Source organism: Abramis brama, assembly GCF_963993115.1.
Source record: "Abramis brama genome assembly, chromosome: 3".
Taxonomy (NCBI): Eukaryota; Metazoa; Chordata; class Actinopteri; order Cypriniformes; family Leuciscidae; genus Abramis; species Abramis brama.
The window spans coordinates 18,383,814-18,405,905 of record NC_139965.1 but is presented as its reverse complement, the minus strand read 5'-3'; the positions used below and the strand labels follow the sequence as shown (position 1 = coordinate 18,405,905).

Here is a 22,092-nt window from a genome sequence, read left to right as displayed (position 1 = left end):
AACCGACCCCGTTGACTTCCAGAGTAGAAACAAAAATACTATGGAAGTCCATCAACTGTCTGGTTACCGACATTCTTCAAAATATCTTTTTTTTGTTAATATCTAATATCTACAAAATATTTAATTTATAATCAGATTATACCTTTTTTTCCCGGTGTGTTAATTTCCATCCTGCTTTAATTTTGAAGGGGATTTTATTTTGAAGGCTTCTCGGCCGGAAGTTCTTTCTTTCATAACTTCCGGTTAGAAACTGTTCTCTCTCTGGACGTTCCTCACAACTGCGCGCTTCAGCAAACACTGATTTTATTTTAGCATGAAATAATGGATAACTCTCAGCATTTCGGTTACATGGGCGCTCCTCCTCCTCCCTTCAATGCTCCTGTGTGCACATACGGCGCGGGTTATGCAGGAGGACCACCACCGATGCCTCCTCCAGCTGCAGCGGGACACACATGGAACATGTATCATCATCCAACAGCACCACCAGTACAGACTCACTGGCCCCAGTTTCCACCCTTCGACCCGAGCAGACCACCTCCAGTCACCTTTGAGCCTCCTCAACACACTGAGCACCCTCCATCCTGGCTCCAGAACCAGTGGAATCAACCTGAACATCATCACAGTGGACAATTCCCACCAAATCAACATCAACATCCACATTCAGGACCACCATCATATCAGTCCAACATCAGGCCGGATCATTCAGCTCACATGTACACCTCCAACCGCCAGAATTACTCATTTACCGACCAGTCTGCGAATAGATCCTGGCTGGATGACAACCAAAACAACAGTGAAATGACTTCAATGACAGCTTGTGATGAAGAAGCCAAGCAGCTGTTGAGAGATACGCAGTGGATTCAAAGTCTCCTGCAATCAAGAATCAGTAAACCCAGTGAACCAAAGCGAACCGAATCTAACCCACCCATCTCTCAGTTCAAAGAAAAGCTGTATGGGACTGTTAAAATGCTGTCTGAGTTAAATATCGTGTGCCAGATGCTGAAGGATAATTTGGAGAATGAAGATGTTTGGATTAGTACGCTGTCAAAAGCAGCAGAACTAAAGAAGCACATACAGGAGAGACTGGCCGAGCTGAAGGACCCAGACTGCGTTCGCAGCATCAAGAGGAAAGTGCTGCAGATCAACAAGAAGAGAGCCAGGATGAGGAGAAGAAAGGTGGAGCTGAAGGAGGAAGAGATGGAAAGGGAGGTTAGACGAGATGAACGAGAGGCGGAGGTTGATAAATGGCAGATGAAACGCATTCAAGAAGTGGAGGAGAAGAACAGAGTGAGGAAAACTGACAGCTTATATCAGCGTCTTCCAATAGGGGGCGCTACACGCTCAGTTTTGGGTTATCCGTTATGTATCGCATTTTCATGATATAAAATATTATTGTTATTGATATTAATTAGTATTATACTATATTATTAGTTTTATTATTAATTATATATATATATATGTGTGTGTATTATGATTCTATATTAATAATATCATGCAGTATGATTTATTCGAAAATTAAATATTATATAATATTATTTAATTAATAATTATGCTATATTACATCTTATATAAACAATATAATAGATACAAAACAATTATAAGTATTTTTCTTTTTTCAAAATGTCTCAGATAAGAGAACATAAATAAAATATATTGTGCATTTTAAATAATTTCCCTACTTTGGTATGAATGGATATTAAGAATATTATGGGTGTTTCTTTATTTTTACCTTTCTGCAATCATTACATTTCAAATCAGGCATGTTTTTTTGGGGGGGGATATTGATTTATAATTAGTTTATATTTGTCTCTGTGTACTTAATATTACTTTTCATTATGCTAGCTAGTCTTTATTAATATCACTTTAACTAACAAAAGTAAAAAAAACATTTGACATGACTAATATTTTGACTTATTTTAGTTATAGATATTTAACTTCCCAGGTATATACAGTATCAATATGTGAATTTCCTCTTCTGTGAACATTTGAGAGTATGAGTTTATACATCCAGTGATGCCTGATCTAATAGTTTTGTTGTTGTTCAGGAGAAAGAGTTGAAACAGGCCGCAGATGCCGTTCTCTCCGAGGTCAGAAAGAAACAAGCAGATGCCAAGAGAATGCTGGACATCCTCAAATCACTGGAAAAACTCAGGAAACTCAGGAAAGAGGCGGCAGCCAGGAAAGGTAAAACATAAAAATACGATTTTGTTTGCACAATTTAATGTAAAAGTTTGTATAACCATATCTTCAATGCTTAATTTCCTTGGAATTTTTCCATTTAACAGGCATGTTTCCGGGAAAAGCGAGTGATGACATATTTGATGGTCACCTGGAGCGGTTGAGGAGTCTGATCCGTAAACGCACGGCCATCTACGCGACAGAGGAGAAAGCTCTGAGAGTCATGCTGGAGGGAGAGCAGGAAGAGGAACGCAAACGAGACCGCGAGAAACGACTGAAGAAAGAAAAAGAGAAGCTCTTGCAGAAGAAGCGAGCGGTGGACGCAATGTTGTTTGGAGGTAACACTGGGTTTGAGTAGACAGATTGTCTAATAATATTTCACAATATTTTATAATATTTTTGATAAAATAGATTCAGCCACGATGAGCACAAGAGAAAACATAAAAAAATCTTAATGATTCCAGACTTTTGGCCGTTAGTGTCTATGAGAGAAACACATCCAGGTCGTAACCAAGCTTTCTGATCCTTAATCTATTAGGTTTGTTTTTTCTGAGGACACCACAAGTTGGCAGTATAGCCAGTTTTCTGTCCCTGTACTATTTCAAGGTGTGCTTCACTCGATGTACAGTGAGTATATGTGGTGCAGCACATCTTAAAATAGTACAGAATAAACATACAGTAGATCTTTTTGTTCAGTCGTATTTATATGGCTCTTGTTTCCCTATTTTTAGGTTCATTCATATGCAATAAAATATGCAATTGTTCATTTACATGATTGTAAACTCTATTCTTTTCTTTTTCTTTAGCCGAATTGCCACCTGATCACCCTCTTCAACCGTTCCATGATTACTACACACAGGCTGAGCGGAGCCTCCCTGCTCTTATTCAAATAAGGTCTATTTTCAAATCAGAAGTTACCTCTAAAAATAACTCTGAGTAAATGTGATAAAGCTCAAAGAATGTGTTCCTGTTGAATTTCCCCTGACAGGAGAGAGTGGGATCAGTTCCTGGTTTCTGTCGAGCACCCTGACGGGACATCGGTTCCTCAAGGCTGGGTTCTGCCCGACCCGCCAGCCGACGACATCTGGGCCACGGCCCTGGAGAAATGACACTCTTGACCCCAAAGACTGTTCAAACATTTGTGGGGGAAAACGTTTGGTTGGGGAAAATGTGTGGCCGGATTAAGTGATGCTAATTTTAGTGAATTTTACGAAAACAAGCTTTTTTGAGGACCATTTAAATTTTTTACATTGTGACACTTTTTTCATGACAGTTAATTGCATTTTCCCCAAATTCTCATTAATGTGTTTGGATATTTTTCTATAATTTTTCTGTCATTTTTCTGTAATTCTCATTCTCAGCGGTAATTTTCATTAGATTCTCATTGCTGCAATACTATATTACACTGTAAAATGACTGAAATAATGATATTTTGTTATTTAAATACCCTTAAAACTAAACGCAGTAGAACAAATACTACTATAATTTATAAATAACACACACATATATATAGTCTCTGTGTGTGTGTGTATAAAAAAAAAATATATATATATATATATATATGCATTACAGTACTGAGGATGGCGCAGTGTGCTTAATTTTCATGAAAATAATGTTACAATGCAACTATAATTGAAGAGTTCAGATGCAAAAGCCTCTAAAGTGCCATCTGAAATTTTCTTCTAGAATGATCATTTTTATCAAGATCGAATATTTAAGTTCAGTAATTTCACTTAAATGACAATTAATAGGTCATTTTCATTGCCATTTAAGTGAAATAACTGAACTTAAATATACCAGCTTGATAAAAATTATCATTTTAGAAGAAAATTTCAGATGGCACTTAGAGGCTTTTGCATCTGAACTCTTCAATTATTTCTTTTGGGGTGATATATGAACTGTACAGGTTATTTACTGAGATTCATCTATTTATTTGGAGGATGATCCGTCTATTAGTAGTCCTTCAAAACACGTCACTTGTTGACTTCTGTGAAAAAGCCAAAAGACCGATTACATCACAGTGATTTTCTGTGATCTGCTTAATACAGCCATGTTCTGTGTGTTTATGAATGAAGACACATCTAGATATGTTCAGATACATTACCTGTGTGTAATATTTCACATGACAAAATAATATTTTAGAGTAAAATAAAGTGTTTCCATGGTGGCTTTCTAAATGTGGATGCTTTAGGTAGATTTCCTGTAGGTGTGAGCGGCTCAGGTTAACAGCCAATGTCGGTGTGTTTAATCATTGGATTAGTGGAGCAGAGGTAGTCAACACACACGTCTCTACAGAGTGACGATAACACTGTCCTCATCACACAACTGACACGAGACACGCGCGGGAGACGGGTGAGGAAACATTTATTAAAATTTCTGTTTTTGAGTTAAGTGAAATGGCTAATGTATTTAAAGAACAATTGTTTTAAAGAATATTTGATCAACTCAATGGTGGTTGCTTAATGTGGATGTTTGTTTAAAAAGTCTAAATTAATTTGAAATTCTTTGTACGTTTTAATGCTGTTAAATGCATTATTTTCATAAATTTCAGTTTCAATGAAGGCTGTACACTGGAAAAATGGGGTGTGGGATTTTGAAACGGTTTTCACTCAGACATTGCTAGTAAATTTCACATAGAATTACAAAGAAACAGCAAGTAACGCATTGAATTAAACATGAAATTTGGAAAGACGGAAATAGTATTTTCTTTTAAAACGTACTTCAATTTACAATTTGAAAAAATATTTTTTTTACAGTGTAATACAACATAAAATTAATATGATTTAATTATTTTATACATTTATAAGTGTTTTATAGTATTTAAATAAAGAAATGTGTAACATTTCAAATATAATATAAAACAAACATTTTTACACCACTATAATATACCGCATCCTCATTTTAGCACAATAGAGTTTTACATTTGTTTTCTACAGCATTACAGTATAAGTATACATTTTAAAATTCCAGAATTAAAAAAAAATAAATTTCTAATAAATATATATTATTATTTATTTGTTTACATTTAACATGAATCTGTTTAATTTTCTGTTTTGTGAAATATCTTTGTAGTGTATATAGGGATAATTCACTCAAAAATGAAAGAGTCTGTCATCATTTACTCTCATGATGCCCTCAAGTTGTTCCAAACCTGTGTGAGTTTCTTTCTTCTGTTGAACATGAAAGAAAATATTTTAAAAATGTTGGTAACCAGACAGTCGAGGGCACCCATTGACCTCTATATAGCATTTTTCCTATTATGGAAGTCAATGGTTACCGTCAACCGTTTGATTACCAACATTCTTTAAAATATTTTCTTTCGTGTTCAACGGAAGAAAGAAACTCTTACAGGTTTGGATCAACTTGAGGGTGAGTAAATGATGCCAGAATTTTCATTTTAAGGGTGAACTATTAAGCGTTTATTTCAGTAGGGTTTTAACTGAAAGGTGTTTTCTCAAGTATCAGGAAAGCACATCGTACTAGACCAGATCTTTCATCTTTAATGGAAGTCCTCATATAGCATCATGGCAGATTATTCGCTCACACCCAGTCTCCTCTGTCTGTGGTTAGGCAGAATACCGCAACTTATTGAACTTTTCATTGTTCTTTCCTACACAAGAAGAAAACAACTTAAGAGCTTACCAAGCATCTGGCTGTTAAGACTCGGCTCAGTTTGAAAATCTAAAACCATCTGGTGAAAAAGGTGTGCAGCAGCATAGGATCAGATCTGAGCAGCTGTCCCAGCGCTTTGCCATAGTGAAGAGCTTCAGCAGGCCATATGGTGCAGGACACATCAGACTACTATTGGAAACTAGGACTTTTCCAATAACGTTGGGTCTGATTTTATGCAGATCATTTCTATAACCACTCTGACAAACCATAACTAGTCTTGAGAAAAATGCACTTTTCCCACTAAGGTTCTGACAGGTAAACATATGATAGAGCATGTGTCTCTGCACATGGCGGTGATGTTGAGACAGTCAGGTGGTCAAGTCTCCGTAATCTTTAATCCCTAATCCTCTAGTCTCCTTACTATTGAGGGACAGGTAAACAAATATAGAGACGTTTTAGATGTTTTCTGAGAAGCTGGAACGGGGGAAAAAACATGCATTGTTACAATACTGAAAGTCTTGAAAATGTTTTTGCATTTATTTGATCAAAAATACCATAAAATTATATAACAATTTAAAATAACTGTTTTTTTAAATTATTATTTGGATATGTTTTAAAATGTAATTTATTCCTGTGATGCAAAGCTGAATTTTCAGCATCGTTACTCCAGTCTTCAGTGTCACATGATCCTTCAGAAAGCATGATTTGGTGTGCAGTTATTATTATTAATAAGGGTTCTCATTATTATCAATGTTGAAACCCATTTTTAATATTTTTGTGGAAACCGTGTAACATTTCTTTCAGGAATCTTTGAATAAAAAGTTAAATGAAATAGAAATAGTTTGTAGCAATATAAATCCCTTTACTGTTATTTTTTATCAATTTAATGCATCCTTGCTAAATAAAAGTATTAAAGGGATAGTTCACTTTAAAATGAAAATTCTGTCATCATTTACTCACCCTCAAGTTGTTCCAAACCTGTATGAGTTTCTTTGTTCTGCTGAACACAAAGGAAGATATTTGGAAGAGTTTTTGTAATCAAACAGATCTCGGTCCCCATTGACTTCCATAGTAGGAAAAAATATATACTATGGTAGTCAATGGGGACCGAGATCTGTTTGATTACAAACATTCTTCCAAATATCTTCCTTTGTGTTCAGCAGAACAAAGAAACTCATACAGGTTTGGAACAACTTGAGGGTGAGTAAACGATGATAGAATTTTCATTTTTTGGGTGAACTATCCCTTTAATTTCTAAAAATATAATTCATACCCTGAACTTTTGAATGATTGTGCATAACAGTTAAATATGAAGAAGCACAACTGTTCTCAACATTGATAATATTAATAATTGTTTCTTCAGCAGCAAATCAGCATATTAGAATGATTTCTGAAGGATCATGTGACACTGTAATGATGTACAGTAATGATGTAATATAAATATAAAACCTAACATATCACAATAATAAAGTCAATTAAAGCTGCAAGCAGCGATGAAAAGGGCCCTCGCACCCCTGCCACCGCCACCCGGCGCCTTTAGTAAAGGCCTTAAGATTACACTCACCAAATTTGAAGAGGATCAGATCAAAACTGTAGGAGGAGTTCGTTAAAGTACAACATCAGGAAATGGCAAAAACTGGACAAAATCTGAGAGGAAGTTCAAAATAGCTGACTTCCTGTTGTGTTTAGGGCTGCGCTCCAAGAGACTTTTTTGTAGGTATTGGGTCATTACATGTATGTACCAAATTTCATACCTGTACGTGAAATGTAGAGCCGGGGCAAAATGTAGGGGCAATAATTAAGCCATTTTGCCCCACCCAATTTTGAAAAACACATCACACGTACATTTTCACCACTTCTGAAGCGTGTGCAAAGTTTCATGATTTTTCGAGCACGTTTTGTATTTGCCACACTTCCTGCTACCAGCAGGTGGCGCTATTGCTATAACCAAATATGAGCATGGTCATGTGTTCAGGACAGGACTCTTATCAAACATGTGAAGTTTGGGGCAGATTGGAAATTGTATGCCTGAGTTACTGCAGGCTGTCTGTGGTTGCCTAGCAACATCGGAACTGCAAGCAACATTAATATTGAACTTATCTGATCATGCATATATCACCAGAAGGCCGAAATTGGGTGAACATTTGTCAGGCCGTCGAGGGCACACCCTTCGACGAAAACTCAAGATCTTCGCAATTTAACGTCGCAAAGGCCTTAAGATTACACTCACCAAATTTGAAGAGGATCAGATCAAATCTGTAGGAGGAGTTCGTTAAAGTACAACATCAGGAAATTACGAAAAATGCACAAAATCTAGGAGGAAGTTCAAAATAGCTGACTTCCTGTTGTGTTTAGGGCTATGCTCCAAGAGACTTTTTTGTAGGTATTGGGTCATTACATGTATGTACCAAATTTCATACCTGTACGTGAAACCTAGAGCTGGGGCAAAATGTGGGGGCAATAATTTACCGAATTTGCCCCCCCCCCCCCAATTTTGAAAACCATATCACACGTAAATTTTCAACACTTCTGAAGCGTGTGCAAAGTTTCATGAGTTTTCAAGGATGTTAAGGCCCTCTAAAAAGCGATTCACTTTGGAGGAGAAGAAGAAGAAGAAACGGAGCAAAAACAATAGGGTCCTCTCACCATCGGTGCTCGGGCCCTAATAATACATAATAAAGTAATATAGTCATGGTGAACATGAGATGTTTCTCTCAAAAACTTTTGATCAATAGTGGACTGTGTGAGATTGTTCGGTTTGGTTTCAGTCGGTTCTTTTATTTGCATGCCATTTCTGTTTTCAGATAGGGGTGAAATGTCCTGTCTGGATGAGATTCCCTTCAAGATCCCACTCGGCGTCCTCGAGGATGCAAAGGAAGAGGTTGAGCTCCTCACAGCTCCAGAAATCACTCTGCCCGACTACCTGAAGATACTGCAGGAAACCGAGGTCTGATACTTCCTGTCTCTAAACCGCATGTTTCTGACCTGACGTTATCAAGTGGCTTCAAAAAGTATTTGGACTCTTATCACGCTTTTAATATCTGAAAACAAACTACAGCTATTCTTTTCCCAAGCCATTTTTGGGATTACTTTTAGCTAGCTGGTCCCGAGGCATTTTTAAATTAAATGTATGAAGTCAATTCTCCTCAGTTCAATAATGTTCCACTTATGTTTGACAACCTGAAAGCATCCAAATACCTTTTATGCTCCTTTCGAAGAGGATATCAACTTTGTCTCAGTTTTTCTACTAGATTCTTTGGGAGAAATAAACAGATACAAATAGCTGACGTGCAGTATGATAAATTTGGATGGAGGCTTAGATCATTTGCTCTTGGGAAAATTGGATGTGAAATTTTGCTCACATTGAGTTCATATTGAAATCTTTGAATTTTTATTGTGGACTTTGATTTTGTCAAACTCTAGAAGAGAAAACTGAGATAACTATTATTCTCTGGAGAAAAACACTGCATCTAGAGACTCCATTTTAGTTTGATATTTTGTTTCATGAGGCAGTGACAATTTTAAATGTGGCTTAAGAATTTGTCCATATACATATATATATTTTTGAAATAAGTCTCTTCTGCTCACCAGATTTGCATTTATTTAATCAAAAATACAGCAGAAACAGAAATATTGTGAAAAATGATTGCAATTTAATATAAAAAATTATTTGAATATATTTGGAAATGTAATTTATTCCTGTGATGCAAAGCCACTTTTAGCATCATTACTCCAGTCTTCAGTGTCACATGATCCTTCAGAAATCATTTTAATATGCTGATTTGCTGCTCCAGAAACATTTATTAGTATTGTTTGTGTGATTATAATGTTGAAAACAGTTGTGCTGCTTAAAATGTTTGTGGAAACCGTGATCCTTCTTTCAGGATTCTTTAATACATAGAAATGTCAAAATAAATTTAATTGAAATAAAAATTCTTTGTAACATTATAAATGTCTTTCTGTCACTTTTGATCAGTTTTATGCAGCCTTACTGAATAAAAGTATTAATTAAAAAAAATATATATTCAATTCAATTCACATTTATTTGTATAGCGCTTTTCACAATCATTTCAAAGCAGCTTTACAGAAAATGCATGAGTCCACATTACAGTTTAGAGTGATCTGTTATCAGAGGTAACTGTCTAAGTTATGTATTTCAGAAATGTACATATACAAAAATACCCAAACTTTTAAAGGTACTGTACTTTTTGCAGCCTTTACCACATTAAAGACGCTGAACAGATCGAGAGGAGGCACTTCTCTTAGGAACTCTGAGTTCTGAACTAATAATAAATTACTGTATGTGTTTCTGAGATCTTCAAGAGCATTCCCAACAGAGAACCTGCAACGTCCATAAACCGCATTAGGCTCAATGTAATTTGCCAATGCATCCAGTGATTACAGCAATTACTTAATGTAATTTTCACTGAGTGCAGGCTGTCACTAAAAAGGACATGGGAAAATACAAAGACACTTGGTGTAAGTGTATCCCTGCTACCTCTAACCCATTCACATCTGTGATTAGGCTACTCTCTAATTACACTGACATATGATCTTTCTAGTATGCTGTTTGTTTATCTTGGAGGTGTGCGGTCAACATAGGGACCATGTCAAAAACAGTATAATTATATCTCTGATTACAAAACCTAAAACAATAAGGGTAAAAAAAGTTCTTGGCTGTCAGCAATCTATGTAATATTGTTGATGTAATTGGTACTCTAGATCCATTGGGATAAAATGCCTAAAATTCCTAAGGGTTTGTGTGTTACTGGTCAAGGTATTTGTAAAGAAAACATATTGCTGTCAAAGGTTATTACAATCTAATCAGAAATAAACTAATGTGGACCTTTTATGGCTATGTGCTGAACTTGAGTTTGTGTAAATTCTTAGTCATTTGTCCCACGTCTGTCCAAGAACAACATTGTGTACCTGCCTTGGAGCATTGCATGCTTAATTTTGCGTTAAGAACTTGAATGCAATGCAAATTATTGTGTAATATTTGGCTGGTGGTGTTTTGCACATCTGTTTTATGTTCACTATGATCCATAATGCTGATAATGGCAGATGTTACTAATATTCATAAGGATTCCCATTGCAATAACCCATTCAAATCTTGGGGATTGTCAGTCCAGTATTTATGCAGTTATGGGGAATTATTCCTTGTTGTGTTGAACCTAAACATGTAAGCATTTATTTTTTATGTCAATATAAGTGGTCTTTGACTTTATACTGACACCTAGTGGTCTGGATGCAGAACTACATAAAAGCTTGTTTTTAGTAACTAGTGTTGTGTGGACTGCTGTGCTGTCAGCCATGATTAATTTATTTACCAAGTGTTTGTTATTCGTCTATAACAGTTATAGGGCAGTTTTATAAACAGCCACACAATGTTAAGACTGTGTCTTAATTGTCTGACGAACTACCAGCTAGCCTAGGGGGGTTTCAGTCTGATTTTTCAGATCAATCTACCCTTTCATGTAACTGAAAAAAAGTTGATGACTGACTTGTAAGAGCTGTCTAAGCAGTTAATGCAACTGGCCAATAGATTTAGCAAAGCCAAGGCTCATACCGAACAACTATTTGTTTTTCTTTCAAAATTGTGTTTATGATGTCAAGAGTGATACTGTTATAAACATTTTTTTCTGGTCTGTACATTCCATAAACAAGTAATAAAAACTCAGTGAGTGTTTTAGCGCAATTTTCTGACGTCATGGGATCACAACACTAAGAGATAGTAAATCTTTTTATGTTTTTTTTTTTTTTTTTTTTTTTTGTGCGTTCCCGAGATTAGACCTTCCTTAACATAATGCCGAAAACCCGAAGTCTCTAGGTGGTCTGGTTGAGGAGGAGATAGAAGTGCAAGATTGGTGCGCACAGACAGAACAGAAATCATGAGTTAACAATCGCAATTTTGTCCGTTGGAAAATTGCGCTAACAATTTTGTCCGTTGGAAAATTGCGCTAATAACAATTTTGTCCGTTGGAAAATTGCGCTAAAAAATGGAGATATCTGCAATAGGGTTGCAAGTTAAATATACATGGTGTTTTTTTTAGTCAGAACAAGGTTGGCATGTTCCTATTTGACTCCATTTTGATGTAGATCTGGTGTGTGAACTCCAAGTTTAAAACATTGGTTTAGATGTCATCAGATGATGTTTGAAACTAATGTAAGTGTGTGAAACTGAGCATTAATGTGAGTGTGTGAAAGTCACTGAACTGACTGAAATGCATTATTTTCCTGTTTATCACTGTAAAGCTGCTTTGAAACAATCTGTATTGTATAAAGCGCTATATAAATAAAGGTGACTTGGCTTGACTGGAAACTCAAATCTAAAGATGTCTCTTTTGTGTTTTGTTGTTTCAGTATGAGTTCAGCCTGGAGAACTGGGTTCTCACGGGTCTCCAGGGCGGCTATCCAACCCTCAGTCCCCGCTCTCCCTGTGAGCTGACGGCGACCTGTCCTCCGTACTGGATGATGTTCAGCAGCCCTCAGGAGAGCAGGTTAGCCAGCCGCTGGAGCAGTGACTTCTGGGAACCCAACCCACGTCCCCGCAGCCGCAGCCTAAACGCGGACCACTTCCGCGCAATGAACGCTCGGGTCAAATTCACCATTTCTGACTCTGAAGATGAAGACTTTACAGAAGAAGATGGGGCCACTCTTGGCGAGGGTGAAGCGCAGCCCAAACGGAGTGATTTTGCTTTGCCAAGACAAGGACCAGGGTTGAAAAACTTGCACAGTTGTGGATCATCAAACTTCCTCAACCTGCCTTCACCTTGCGGCCTCTCCGCACAGCGTCTGGGGAACTTCCGACAGTCTTCCCTCTGCGGGCCTTACTCATCCCGAAGGAGCTTCCAGAGGAGTCAGAGTTCTGCTGGCTCGACTAATGCTTGTCCCGCAGAAAACACCAACCGCTTGCAATCTGAATGCATCAACAGACCCGCTCTAAAGGTACAACATCTTCTGATTTCTACTAGAATAAGTTTTCATGCTTGAATGCCTTAAACATCTTATTTTTTACATTGTTGCATCACATCTTTTCTGTCAGTTAAGCTCTTGGCTGCATTTCTCTCGTGAAGTTGATTGTAGAGAACATTGTTGGCAATGGTTTATGGTGGCAAATTGGTGGCTTCTTTATGAAGCCCCTCTTTCCCAAAATCACAATGTTCTGATTGGTCGGATGGGTCACGTTAGTTCTGTGGAAAAAACAGTGTCTCTTGGACATGACAGCACACTATAACGCAACTCATGTGGCCTCACCCCCTTTATTTTGCGTATGTCTTGGGAGGGAATTATTTGAAATAAGGAATATTTTGGCATGTATAATCCTGGAAGAAAACTCAAGACGACAATCGAGGCGATTCAGGGAGTTCAGAAGCAGTGCGCACTGAAATAGAGAACTTTGTACTTTGCAAATTTGCAGACCTTTTTCATGCTCAAACAGCAACATTACACACTAAACACTGAAAAGGTAAAAAGGCATATTTGGTCCTCTTTAAACTGCCCTTCACCTGTGTATTTACTGCTATTTTAGACCTGCTGCCACTTGCTGACATCCTCAGATCTTGCGGTACTCCTACAAGTCTGCACTTTGGTATTAAAAAAGGGTGCATCAATGACGCATAGTTAATGCAAAGGTAAGGCTTGTGAGCACCCTTTTTGAAACCTAAAATTACAAATGGGACACCCTATGGTCTTGTAGACTTCACAAATGCGCATAAGTGAAGGTCACAAGAACACAAATCAAGTAGGCCTATACCATTTCGGACCTTAGCCATAGTATTAAAGGCAGGAATACTCTTCATGACTTTTGCCCACATTTCTATTCCAAAATAAATTGCTTACATGTTTTTTAACTCAACTGTACGACACTAGTTTGTACCCACCTATCTCTATCAATCTCAAAAACATCTGTATATCTGATACATCTGTATAGATTTTACTACAAGCTAATGCACAGTCGAGTACCAAGTGTAATGAAATAAAAACAGAAACATGGTTCATTTGGATGCCAAAAGGTGCGGTTCAAATTTACTGCAAACAGCAGGTCGTTAGTGGCTCTGAAACAATAAACACGTTAAATAAACGACACTTCCCTTTACTGGACTTGTTTGGGTATGTTTTTGATGTACCAGAAATTACAGTTTGTACTCTTTAGGGCTATAAACACAGACAACCCGACCGAGACAACTCATTTCGTTAATCTATTTGCAAAAAAAAAAAAAGGTATGTTTATGAAGAAGACCCTCTCATAGTTGTCAATTCACTGAAGTTTTTAATAGTTCAGAGCCCACAATAAGAGCTGTCCTTAGAAGGCAACTGTAGACCCTACTATAAATATATTTGAACTGGCATGACTCCAATTAAGTCCAGAAAGGTATTTTAATCACTTAAGCAAGAGATCAGAGATGTGATCCAGAAGCATTTAGTCACTTCTCACCACTTTCCATACGGATTCATTGAAAATCCTGTGGTGATATGTCACAATGTGACTGCGAGGTATTTTGTTGCTCCTCATGAAATGACCGCCAGAGCATCTCAATTCATTCAGATATTAGACATGAATGACTTCTCCAAAGTACTTCTGTGGGTTTTTAGGGTTTTTTTGGTGCACATTTTTTTTAATGTCTCAGAAGATGAACTAGCTAATAATAGTGAGTGCTAAGTCTTCTCCTGGAATCTTCCCAAGCTGCAACAAATTCGTCTGGATTAGCAAGTGGAAGTTCTCAGGAAATGTCTTTCTCAGCAAGGCTACGATTCAAGGTTACGCCTTTGTTGACAGTCTAATCCAACTTGTTATTAATGCCCATGACATCATCTCCTGCTAGGCTGTGCGGTCACGGTGCACCGAGTACGGCAGGGGGCTTGTAGTTTTTCATTACATTTAGAGTTTTTCTTTTTTGTTTTAACATGAACCGTGAAAGAGTTACATGCATTTTCCAGAAAAGTTTCCTGGCCTTTGCTATTGTTTTATTCCATGGTTAGATATTTCTTCCAGGCTTTATTCAATTCCTTTTTTTTAGTTTTTGTCCCTGTAGCTCAGCTGGTAGAGAATGGCATTAGCAACACCAAGGTCATGGGATTGATTCTCAAGGAATACACATACAGATAAAATGGATATCTTGAATACACTAAGGGCCAGATTTACTAACAGCTTGCGCCAGCACAAACCCTCTTTTGGTGTTAAAAAAACAACTGTCAAGATTTACTAAAGACACGCAGTTAAAAAAATAGCGCTGAAAAGGCATGGACAGTTATTTTTGCGGTTGACCTTATTGCAATTGCATTTGTAGGTGTTTCCCTTTCAGATGCAAAATTTATGGGAGGAGAGTATTTAAACGAAGGTTGAGGTTTGCACTAGTCAGTTTACTGGTGTTTTTACGCCATTTTTTTTTTAACTCCCCAAAAAATGCACATCTTAAACCAGACGCTAATTCACGCTGCTCTTGGTAGATTGCGTTGATCATTATGGAAATGATCCGGCTGCGTCTGTGTTCTTTAATTTGCACGTTGTCAGTAAATCACCTGCAGAACTTTCCACTCCCATCAGCACTTTTATGGGATTGCGTTGTTTACTAAATCTGTCCCCAAGTAGCTTAATGTTTCAGAACATACTTAAAACATTGTTTTTAAGTCTGGTTTAAAACTTGCACTAGCAAGAGTGTGTTTATCATTCTAGATTTTCTCTAGTGTTTCCTGCCCTCATCTCTCAAGGGTACTGTGACCATGAGGCACTGTTGTTGTTTTTTCCAGGCCCAGGGTTCATCCTCCCCCTTGGCCCCATCACGGCCACTCAATTCCCACGCTGCCGTCCTGGACTCTTCGGTGGAGCTTCTCTCCGCTCTCAGCCCAGAAGAGAGGGAGCTGCTGGCGGCCGTGACCGAGCAGGGCTACCCTCTCCGTACGGCCATCATCGCCCTCCAGAAGACTGGCCAGCAAAGTCCAGAGCAGGTCAGTGAGGGAGATCTGTTACTGGGCTTCACTGTTGAAATGTGAGCTGGGATTCGTTTGGGGCTCAAGATGCAATGCTGAGATTCTCTTCTGAGATTTTCTCCCCTGTGTGTCACTGGGGAAGGTCAATGAAGTGCATGCTGGGTTGCCAGTAAAGAACATGCACCAGTTGGACACACCCGACCACATTTGTTTTTCATATAATCATAAAAAACATAATGCATAAATGCTTGAAATTAGTTTTATAGGTAAATATACATTGATTGTAGGTTTAAAATGCTTTATAAAACTGATATTTTGATATCATTTTTTTAAATTGAAATAAATCTGATATAAAATATAAATATAAATAGATGAAAACCTTAGTAAAATTAAATTAAATAAAAAATTCTAATTAATGGAAATTAGAAATGTTGCCTTAACTAAAATATAAATTACTAAATAGCAAATAACTAAAATAAAATCGGTTGTAGCACTAAAATTACTAAAACTTAAATAAAATAAAATATAAATATAAATTTAAAAAACCTAAAACTTATAAAAATATAAAAATATCAGAATAAAAGCAATTTAAATATAATAATAAATGCTATAATAGTATATAAATAATACTAAACTAACACTACATTGAAATGTATTAATTTAACTGATTAATGAAGAAGCAATCAACAACTGAAGTTGGTTTAGTCCATGTACGAAGTGTGCAGAGTTTGAAGAAAAAGCTGAAATATAATATTTTTAATATAATAATTCAGTATATTCAGTCCATACATATCTCTCAGATGTTTATGGTGTAGCATTTCAAAAGCATTTCAAATACTAAAGCAAATATTTTTGTGTCACTCACATCTGGATCTTTTTTTTTAGATATATTAAATTCTATTCTTTGAGTTCACTACTACAAGGTTCGCAACAAAATGTCAGTGAAGGCATATGTCAGTCCAGGATGAAGAAGGTTTGGAAATCACCTGCTCTGTGATTTTTAATATTCAGATATTCTGTATTGATCTGGACAAACTTAAGGAACGTCAGATATTTTTGCCAGAGGTTTTACTCACAATCCCTGTGTGCTTCAGTTTCAGCTCTGTGTCACAGCAAAACATCTGGTTCCATCCTCTTTAATCTGATTCTGGTTACGAGGAGGGGAAAAAAATCAACAAAAATAGACACCAGATCCCCCTGAAGTTTCCACAATGTGCTAGTATCTAGTTCTCAGCATTACAAAGGTTCCCTCAGGAGAACACTTAATCATTAACATGAAGCCAATTTCATTAATGATGTTGGGCATTGTGGGAAGATTACATTGAAGTTTATTTAAAAGTGGCCATGAGAAAATACTTACAGTAAATCACCTGAGAAGTTTGCTGAAGAGACATTAAAAGCTCCTCTGTTCTTTATTGATCTATGTAAAATTATATTAAAGCGATAGTTCACCCACAATTCTGTGGTTAATTCTGTCATCATTTACTCACCCCAAGTTGTTCCAAACCTGTAAGAGTTTCTTTCTTCTGTTGAACACAAAATAAGATATTTTGAAGAATGTTGGTAACCAGACAGTTGATGGACCCCTCACAAAAAATACTATGGAAGTCAATGGGGTCCATATACTGTTTTTTTACAGATATTCTTCAAAATATCATCTTATGTGTTCAACAAAACAACTTGAGGCCAAGGGTGAGTAAATAATGACAACATTTTCATTTTTTGGTGAACTATTCCTTTAAGTGATTGGATAGATTTTCAATACTGATCCAATATTTGTACAATACAAATTCAATATTTGCATCACATCTTGTCTACGAAGAAGCCTTCATTCATTTTTGACGGCATATGATTGGTAGATGTCGTAAAAATTATTAGGAATGTAATAATTTGTTGTTGTAATTATTATTATTCTTTATTTTATTTTATTTTTTAAAGTTTAATCATAATAGAAACTTTATAAGTTATTAATATTTATTTATTTATAATAAATGTCAGTTTTTTCAGCTTATGATTCCATTTCAATACTGAAAAGAAATTGGTTTAGGATTTACGTTGAAACAATTGTCACTCTTAAATTGCTAGTAAATTTCACAAAGAATTACAAGGGAACGACAATTAACACATCAGATTTAACAATGAAATTCTGAAGTAGAAAGGCTGGAACAGTTTTTTCTTGTAAAACTTACTTACTTACTAGTTATTTATTTATTTACAACTTCAAAAAATCAAGATGTACCAAGTATTAAGCATTGCAGTCATTAAATATTTACTTGGCTTTGTCCAAATTAAAACTTACTTGAATTTGTTCTAGATCATTATATTACTTGAAAGCCCTGAAAGGATGTGATGATGTGTCTGTGAAGTCATTGACTGACTGGGCAGAGAGACTTGATGAGTTTATATTTGTCAGTATCCTCAGTTACCCAGTGGCCCGCTCAGCATGACAACATCAGACAGCTGGTGGGACGGATGATCAGATTTGAATCAACCAAGCTCATCTTGTTACACAGATTAAACAGGCCAGCCGGTCCTCCATCGCTCTTATCCACACGCTTCTCGCGTTTCACACCGCTCTTCTTTCAGTCCACTCTGAACCTGACATAAAATCTTATCATGACTTATAACGGCTCAGATTCAGCTAATGATCATTCATAAGTCCATATCAGTGATGACGTACTGTGTGCCTTATAACCCGATCAGTTTATCTAATTACTTAGTGGTACAGGATAAACCAGTCTTCCCCAAAGTCCATTACAACTTGGCCTTGTTTTCAGTAAGTGTCTGAGAATCTCAGAGGGCTTTTCTTCAATCTCGTTCCTATAGTTAAAGTGATCTGTTACGTTGCTCTCAGACAATATCATCTGATCCTGAACATGAAACGTCTGTCGTCTTAAGAATATATGATGTCCATTCTCTGTTAGTGTTTTTGTTCATATACAGTACGAAGGATTTTTGCTTGTTCTCTTGCAGATCTTGCATTATCTGGTTGCGTGCGATCGGTTATGTGAACTCGGCCATGATGAAAGTCAGGTTGAAGAAGCTCTCGAGATGTTTCAAAACTGTGAGACCAAGGTATGTATTGAGACAATTCAACTTTTTGTTCTTCAGAAAGTACCAGAATTCTAAAGATTGGAGTCAGTAAGATCCATCAAAGATGCATTAAATTGATCAAAAATGACAGTAAAGGCTTTTATGATGTTAAAATTTCAAATAAATGCTTGAATTTTCTATTCATCAAACAATCCTGGGAGAAAAAAAAAATCAATTTCCACAAAAATATTAAGCCGCACACTCTTTTCAACATTGATAATAATCAGAAATGTTTCTTGAGCAAGCAAATCAGCATATTAGAATGATTTCTGAAGGATCATGTGACACACTGAAGACTGGAATATACAGAAAATTCAGCTTTACATCACAGGAATAAATTACATTTTCAAATGTATTCAAATAGAATTGAATTGTAATAATATTTCACAATATTACTGTTCAGACTTCATTCAAAAACATTTTTTAAAAATCTTACCGACCCCAAACTTTTGAATGGAACTGTATATTTTAACATATATTTTTCCTCTATTTTAGGCTGAGGAGTTCCTTCACCTTCTTGCTCAGTTTAATGAAATGGGCTTCCAGCAGAACGCCATTAAAGAGGTTCTTCTCGTGCATGAGAACCACCGAGAGCGAGCCCTGGAAGAACTCATGACCCGCGTGGCCTGATCCAGTCGATGATATGATGAAGTGAATTCTAGCTGTTCACAGAGCTCATATAGCTGTTGCTTATATATCATATGCTGAACTGTGTTTATTCGTTGCGCATTCTAGACATGATGTGTTGAGGCCTTGGGGAGAAGCACAGTTTGACAATCTGCACCAGAGAATGACATTGTTATAGTGTTTTCCATAGCAGTCAAACCTTTGCTTTATTTATAGAAATGTTAAACAAACATCCATGGAATTCATAAAATTAATTCACTTTGTGAAATGCATTAGAATTGTTATGCATTGTTATATGTATGGATGTGTGTTCAAACATATACATATCTATATCTATATATACACATATATACATACATACAGTCATGGTCAGAATTATTGCCACTCTTAATAAATATATTCAAAGATGGCTGTAAAAATAAATCGACGGGGTCTTGGGGTCAGAAAGCCTAAAAAAGGTATCAAAAATAATCACCACATGTTGTTTGGGAGGTTTTCAAGAAAAATCCTCCTCGCTCATCCAAAAACAAACTCCAGCAAATTCAGTTGTCAGACATGACTGGAACTTCAATTGGGACCTGGTTCTATGGTCAGATGAAACTAAAAAAGAGCTTTTTGGCAGAAACCCCACCAGATGTGTTTAGTGCTAACAAATTCAAAACCTGACTGCCTCTGCTAGAAATCATATAATGGGCTGTGGTTGGATCTTCAATCAGGACAAATCAACACAAAAATGTGTCACTGATGACAAAATGAAGTTTCAGCTGTGATCATCCAGTCCCCTGACCTGCATAGAAAATGAGTGGGGTGAACTAAAGAGAAGCACCAACATGAACTTGTGAATCTGAAGGATCTGGAGAGATTCTGTATGGAGGAATGGTCTCTGATCTCTTATCAGTTATTCTCCAAACTCATCAGGCATTATAGGAGAAGACTCAGCGCTGTTATCTTGGTAAAAGGAGGTTGCAAAAAGTATTGAATAAAAGGGTGCAATTAATTGTGGCCAACATGTATTGGAGAAAAACATTTATTTCATAATGTGATTTTCCTCTTATTTTCAATTATTTTACTTCAATGAAAGGTTCGATTTTGGTGAATTGTTTTTAATTAAAGATAAGGTTGTTTTGTTTATATTGACCAAGGGTGCCAATAATTTTGGCCATGACTGTATACCCCCTGAGATTTTAAGTTAACATTTCAATTTAACAATAATTTTTACGGTTATTTTAATGTTGGTTGATGGTCAAATGACATGCAGGAAAACAAATATTTCATCTTTTTGTAAGTGTTTTTATTTATTTATTTACAGTCTAGGACTGCACGATTTGGTCAAAAATATAGTGTGATTATTTTGGCATATATTATGAATATGATTTGAACTGCAGTATGATAAACTCCTAAGAAATCACCTCAGTGATAGAAATAAGAAAAAAAAAAAAAATGTTTTTACATTATTATTTATGTATTTATTTATGCTATAAAAAATAAGGCAAATATACTATTGTAATTATACGATTGTACCTTAAAAAACATGAATGTGTGATCATTAAACATGTTATTCTTCACTTTCAGGTGTTAAACCCTTGAGCTTTTATTTTGGTGGAAAATTACAGGGAGACCTTTCAGTCTGTGTTTAGTTGACAATGGTTTTTTAAATGATTCCCTACTGATAAAATGCTGAAAACTTTAGATTTAACTTTACATTTTATGATTTAATTAATGAATATAGCTTTTCATCAACTCACAAACCCACGTTTGGGAATCCCTTTTGCAATGTATATAAATATTACATTTCTTATGTATGTGTCAGACAATTATTTAAGCGGTTCAGTGTGTTCAGATTGTTGCTGAGTTCCAACAATGGCAACAAAAATATGACAACTTAATATGAAATTTCAGTCAAATGTTTGGAAGAAAAAACAAATCTAAACAATATGCACATTTCAGAAAAATATTTTGAATTCTGTGTGAGGTCAACGCATGCTTTCATCTGTTAGTTTCACTTTGGTATTTGTGAACGTTATCGTATGGCAGTGCTCCTATAAAATGTTACCTTCAATGTTAAACAGCTGCTGCCAGACACCATGAGTGAATAGCGACGTCCTGCCAAGATCTATACATTCTGTTGTTCGGCTGCCAAAGGCTGGACACAATGTTTTCATTGTGGTAACATGATTAGTTATCAGTGTGTCTTCAGGTTCGCATGTAATGAGTGGAGCTTCTACAATAGTTACGAAAGCATGCAGTAATGTCTGGATATTGAGTGTTTGAGCAGTCAAAGAGTCTCCACACGGTTACAGTTTTTGAGGTCATAAGTGATTGTATGAATAAAGTATCTTTTGTGATGATCGTGTTTCTCCTTTGCCTCCCAGCTGATCTTAAACTTTCTCTCACAGTCTGCAAGGTTCTGCACTCTTTCCTTGCGGCCTTGTCTGACCCTGGCGCTTCTGGTATGGATACACCAGGGATGGAGTTTTACAGATGGCTTGTTTGATATAAAAACAGGAAATGTTTCTATATTTTGGTCTTACGTAACCATGGCAACACACACTTTAATGACCATCAGTCATTGGTGAAGATTAATAGGGCCTGTTTACATCCCATCAATCATATCACATTTGCCTTCAAATGGTTCTGTGTTGTTCTGGCAGT

General features: G+C 36.4%; 2 protein-coding genes across 3 annotated transcripts; both read left to right on the top strand.

Moving 5' to 3' along the window:
• The first annotated feature begins 217 nt into the window (after positions 1-217).
• Positions 218-3,710, top strand: pdcd7 (programmed cell death 7). The gene is made up of 5 exons (XM_084110166.1): positions 218-1,287; positions 2,046-2,184; positions 2,286-2,516; positions 2,985-3,072; positions 3,167-3,710. Exons 1-5 carry the CDS (start codon positions 322-324, stop codon positions 3,285-3,287), a joined length of 1,545 nt encoding a protein of 514 aa, XP_083966292.1. The 5' UTR covers positions 218-321; the 3' UTR covers positions 3,288-3,710.
• A 525-nt stretch (positions 3,711-4,235) lies between these two features.
• On the top strand, positions 4,236-21,786 carry ubap1lb (ubiquitin associated protein 1-like b). 2 transcript variants are annotated; one of them, XM_084110167.1, is made up of 6 exons: positions 4,236-4,530; positions 8,595-8,737; positions 12,154-12,738; positions 15,541-15,738; positions 18,694-18,795; positions 19,309-21,786. In XM_084110167.1, exons 2-6 carry the CDS (start codon positions 8,606-8,608, stop codon positions 19,441-19,443), a joined length of 1,152 nt encoding a protein of 383 aa, XP_083966293.1. In that variant the 5' UTR covers positions 4,236-4,530; positions 8,595-8,605; the 3' UTR covers positions 19,444-21,786. The 2 variants fall into 2 exon arrangements, with proteins under 2 accessions (XP_083966293.1, XP_083966294.1); XM_084110168.1 differs by having other exon boundaries at positions 4,421-4,530; positions 8,599-8,737.
• The last annotated feature ends 306 nt before the right edge of the window (positions 21,787-22,092 follow it).

What these genes read in the sequence shown, in the direction of transcription:
- ubap1lb (XM_084110167.1), top strand. Translation starts at nt 8,606, where the DNA reads ATGTCCTGTCTGGATGAGATTCCCTTCAAGATCCCACTCGGCGTCCTC. An exon ending in AGATACTGCAGGAAACCGAG is followed by an intron (nt 8,738 to 12,153) that starts GTCTGATACTTC and finishes TTGTTGTTTCAG; the next exon opens with TATGAGTTCAGCCTGGAGAA. An exon ending in TTCAAAACTGTGAGACCAAG is followed by an intron (nt 18,796 to 19,308) that starts GTATGTATTGAG and finishes CCTCTATTTTAG; the next exon opens with GCTGAGGAGTTCCTTCACCT.
- pdcd7 (XM_084110166.1), top strand. Translation starts at nt 322, where the DNA reads ATGGATAACTCTCAGCATTTCGGTTACATGGGCGCTCCTCCTCCTCCC. An exon ending in AGAGGCGGCAGCCAGGAAAG is followed by an intron (nt 2,185 to 2,285) that starts GTAAAACATAAA and finishes TCCATTTAACAG; the next exon opens with GCATGTTTCCGGGAAAAGCG. An exon ending in CCTGCTCTTATTCAAATAAG is followed by an intron (nt 3,073 to 3,166) that starts GTCTATTTTCAA and finishes TTCCCCTGACAG; the next exon opens with GAGAGAGTGGGATCAGTTCC.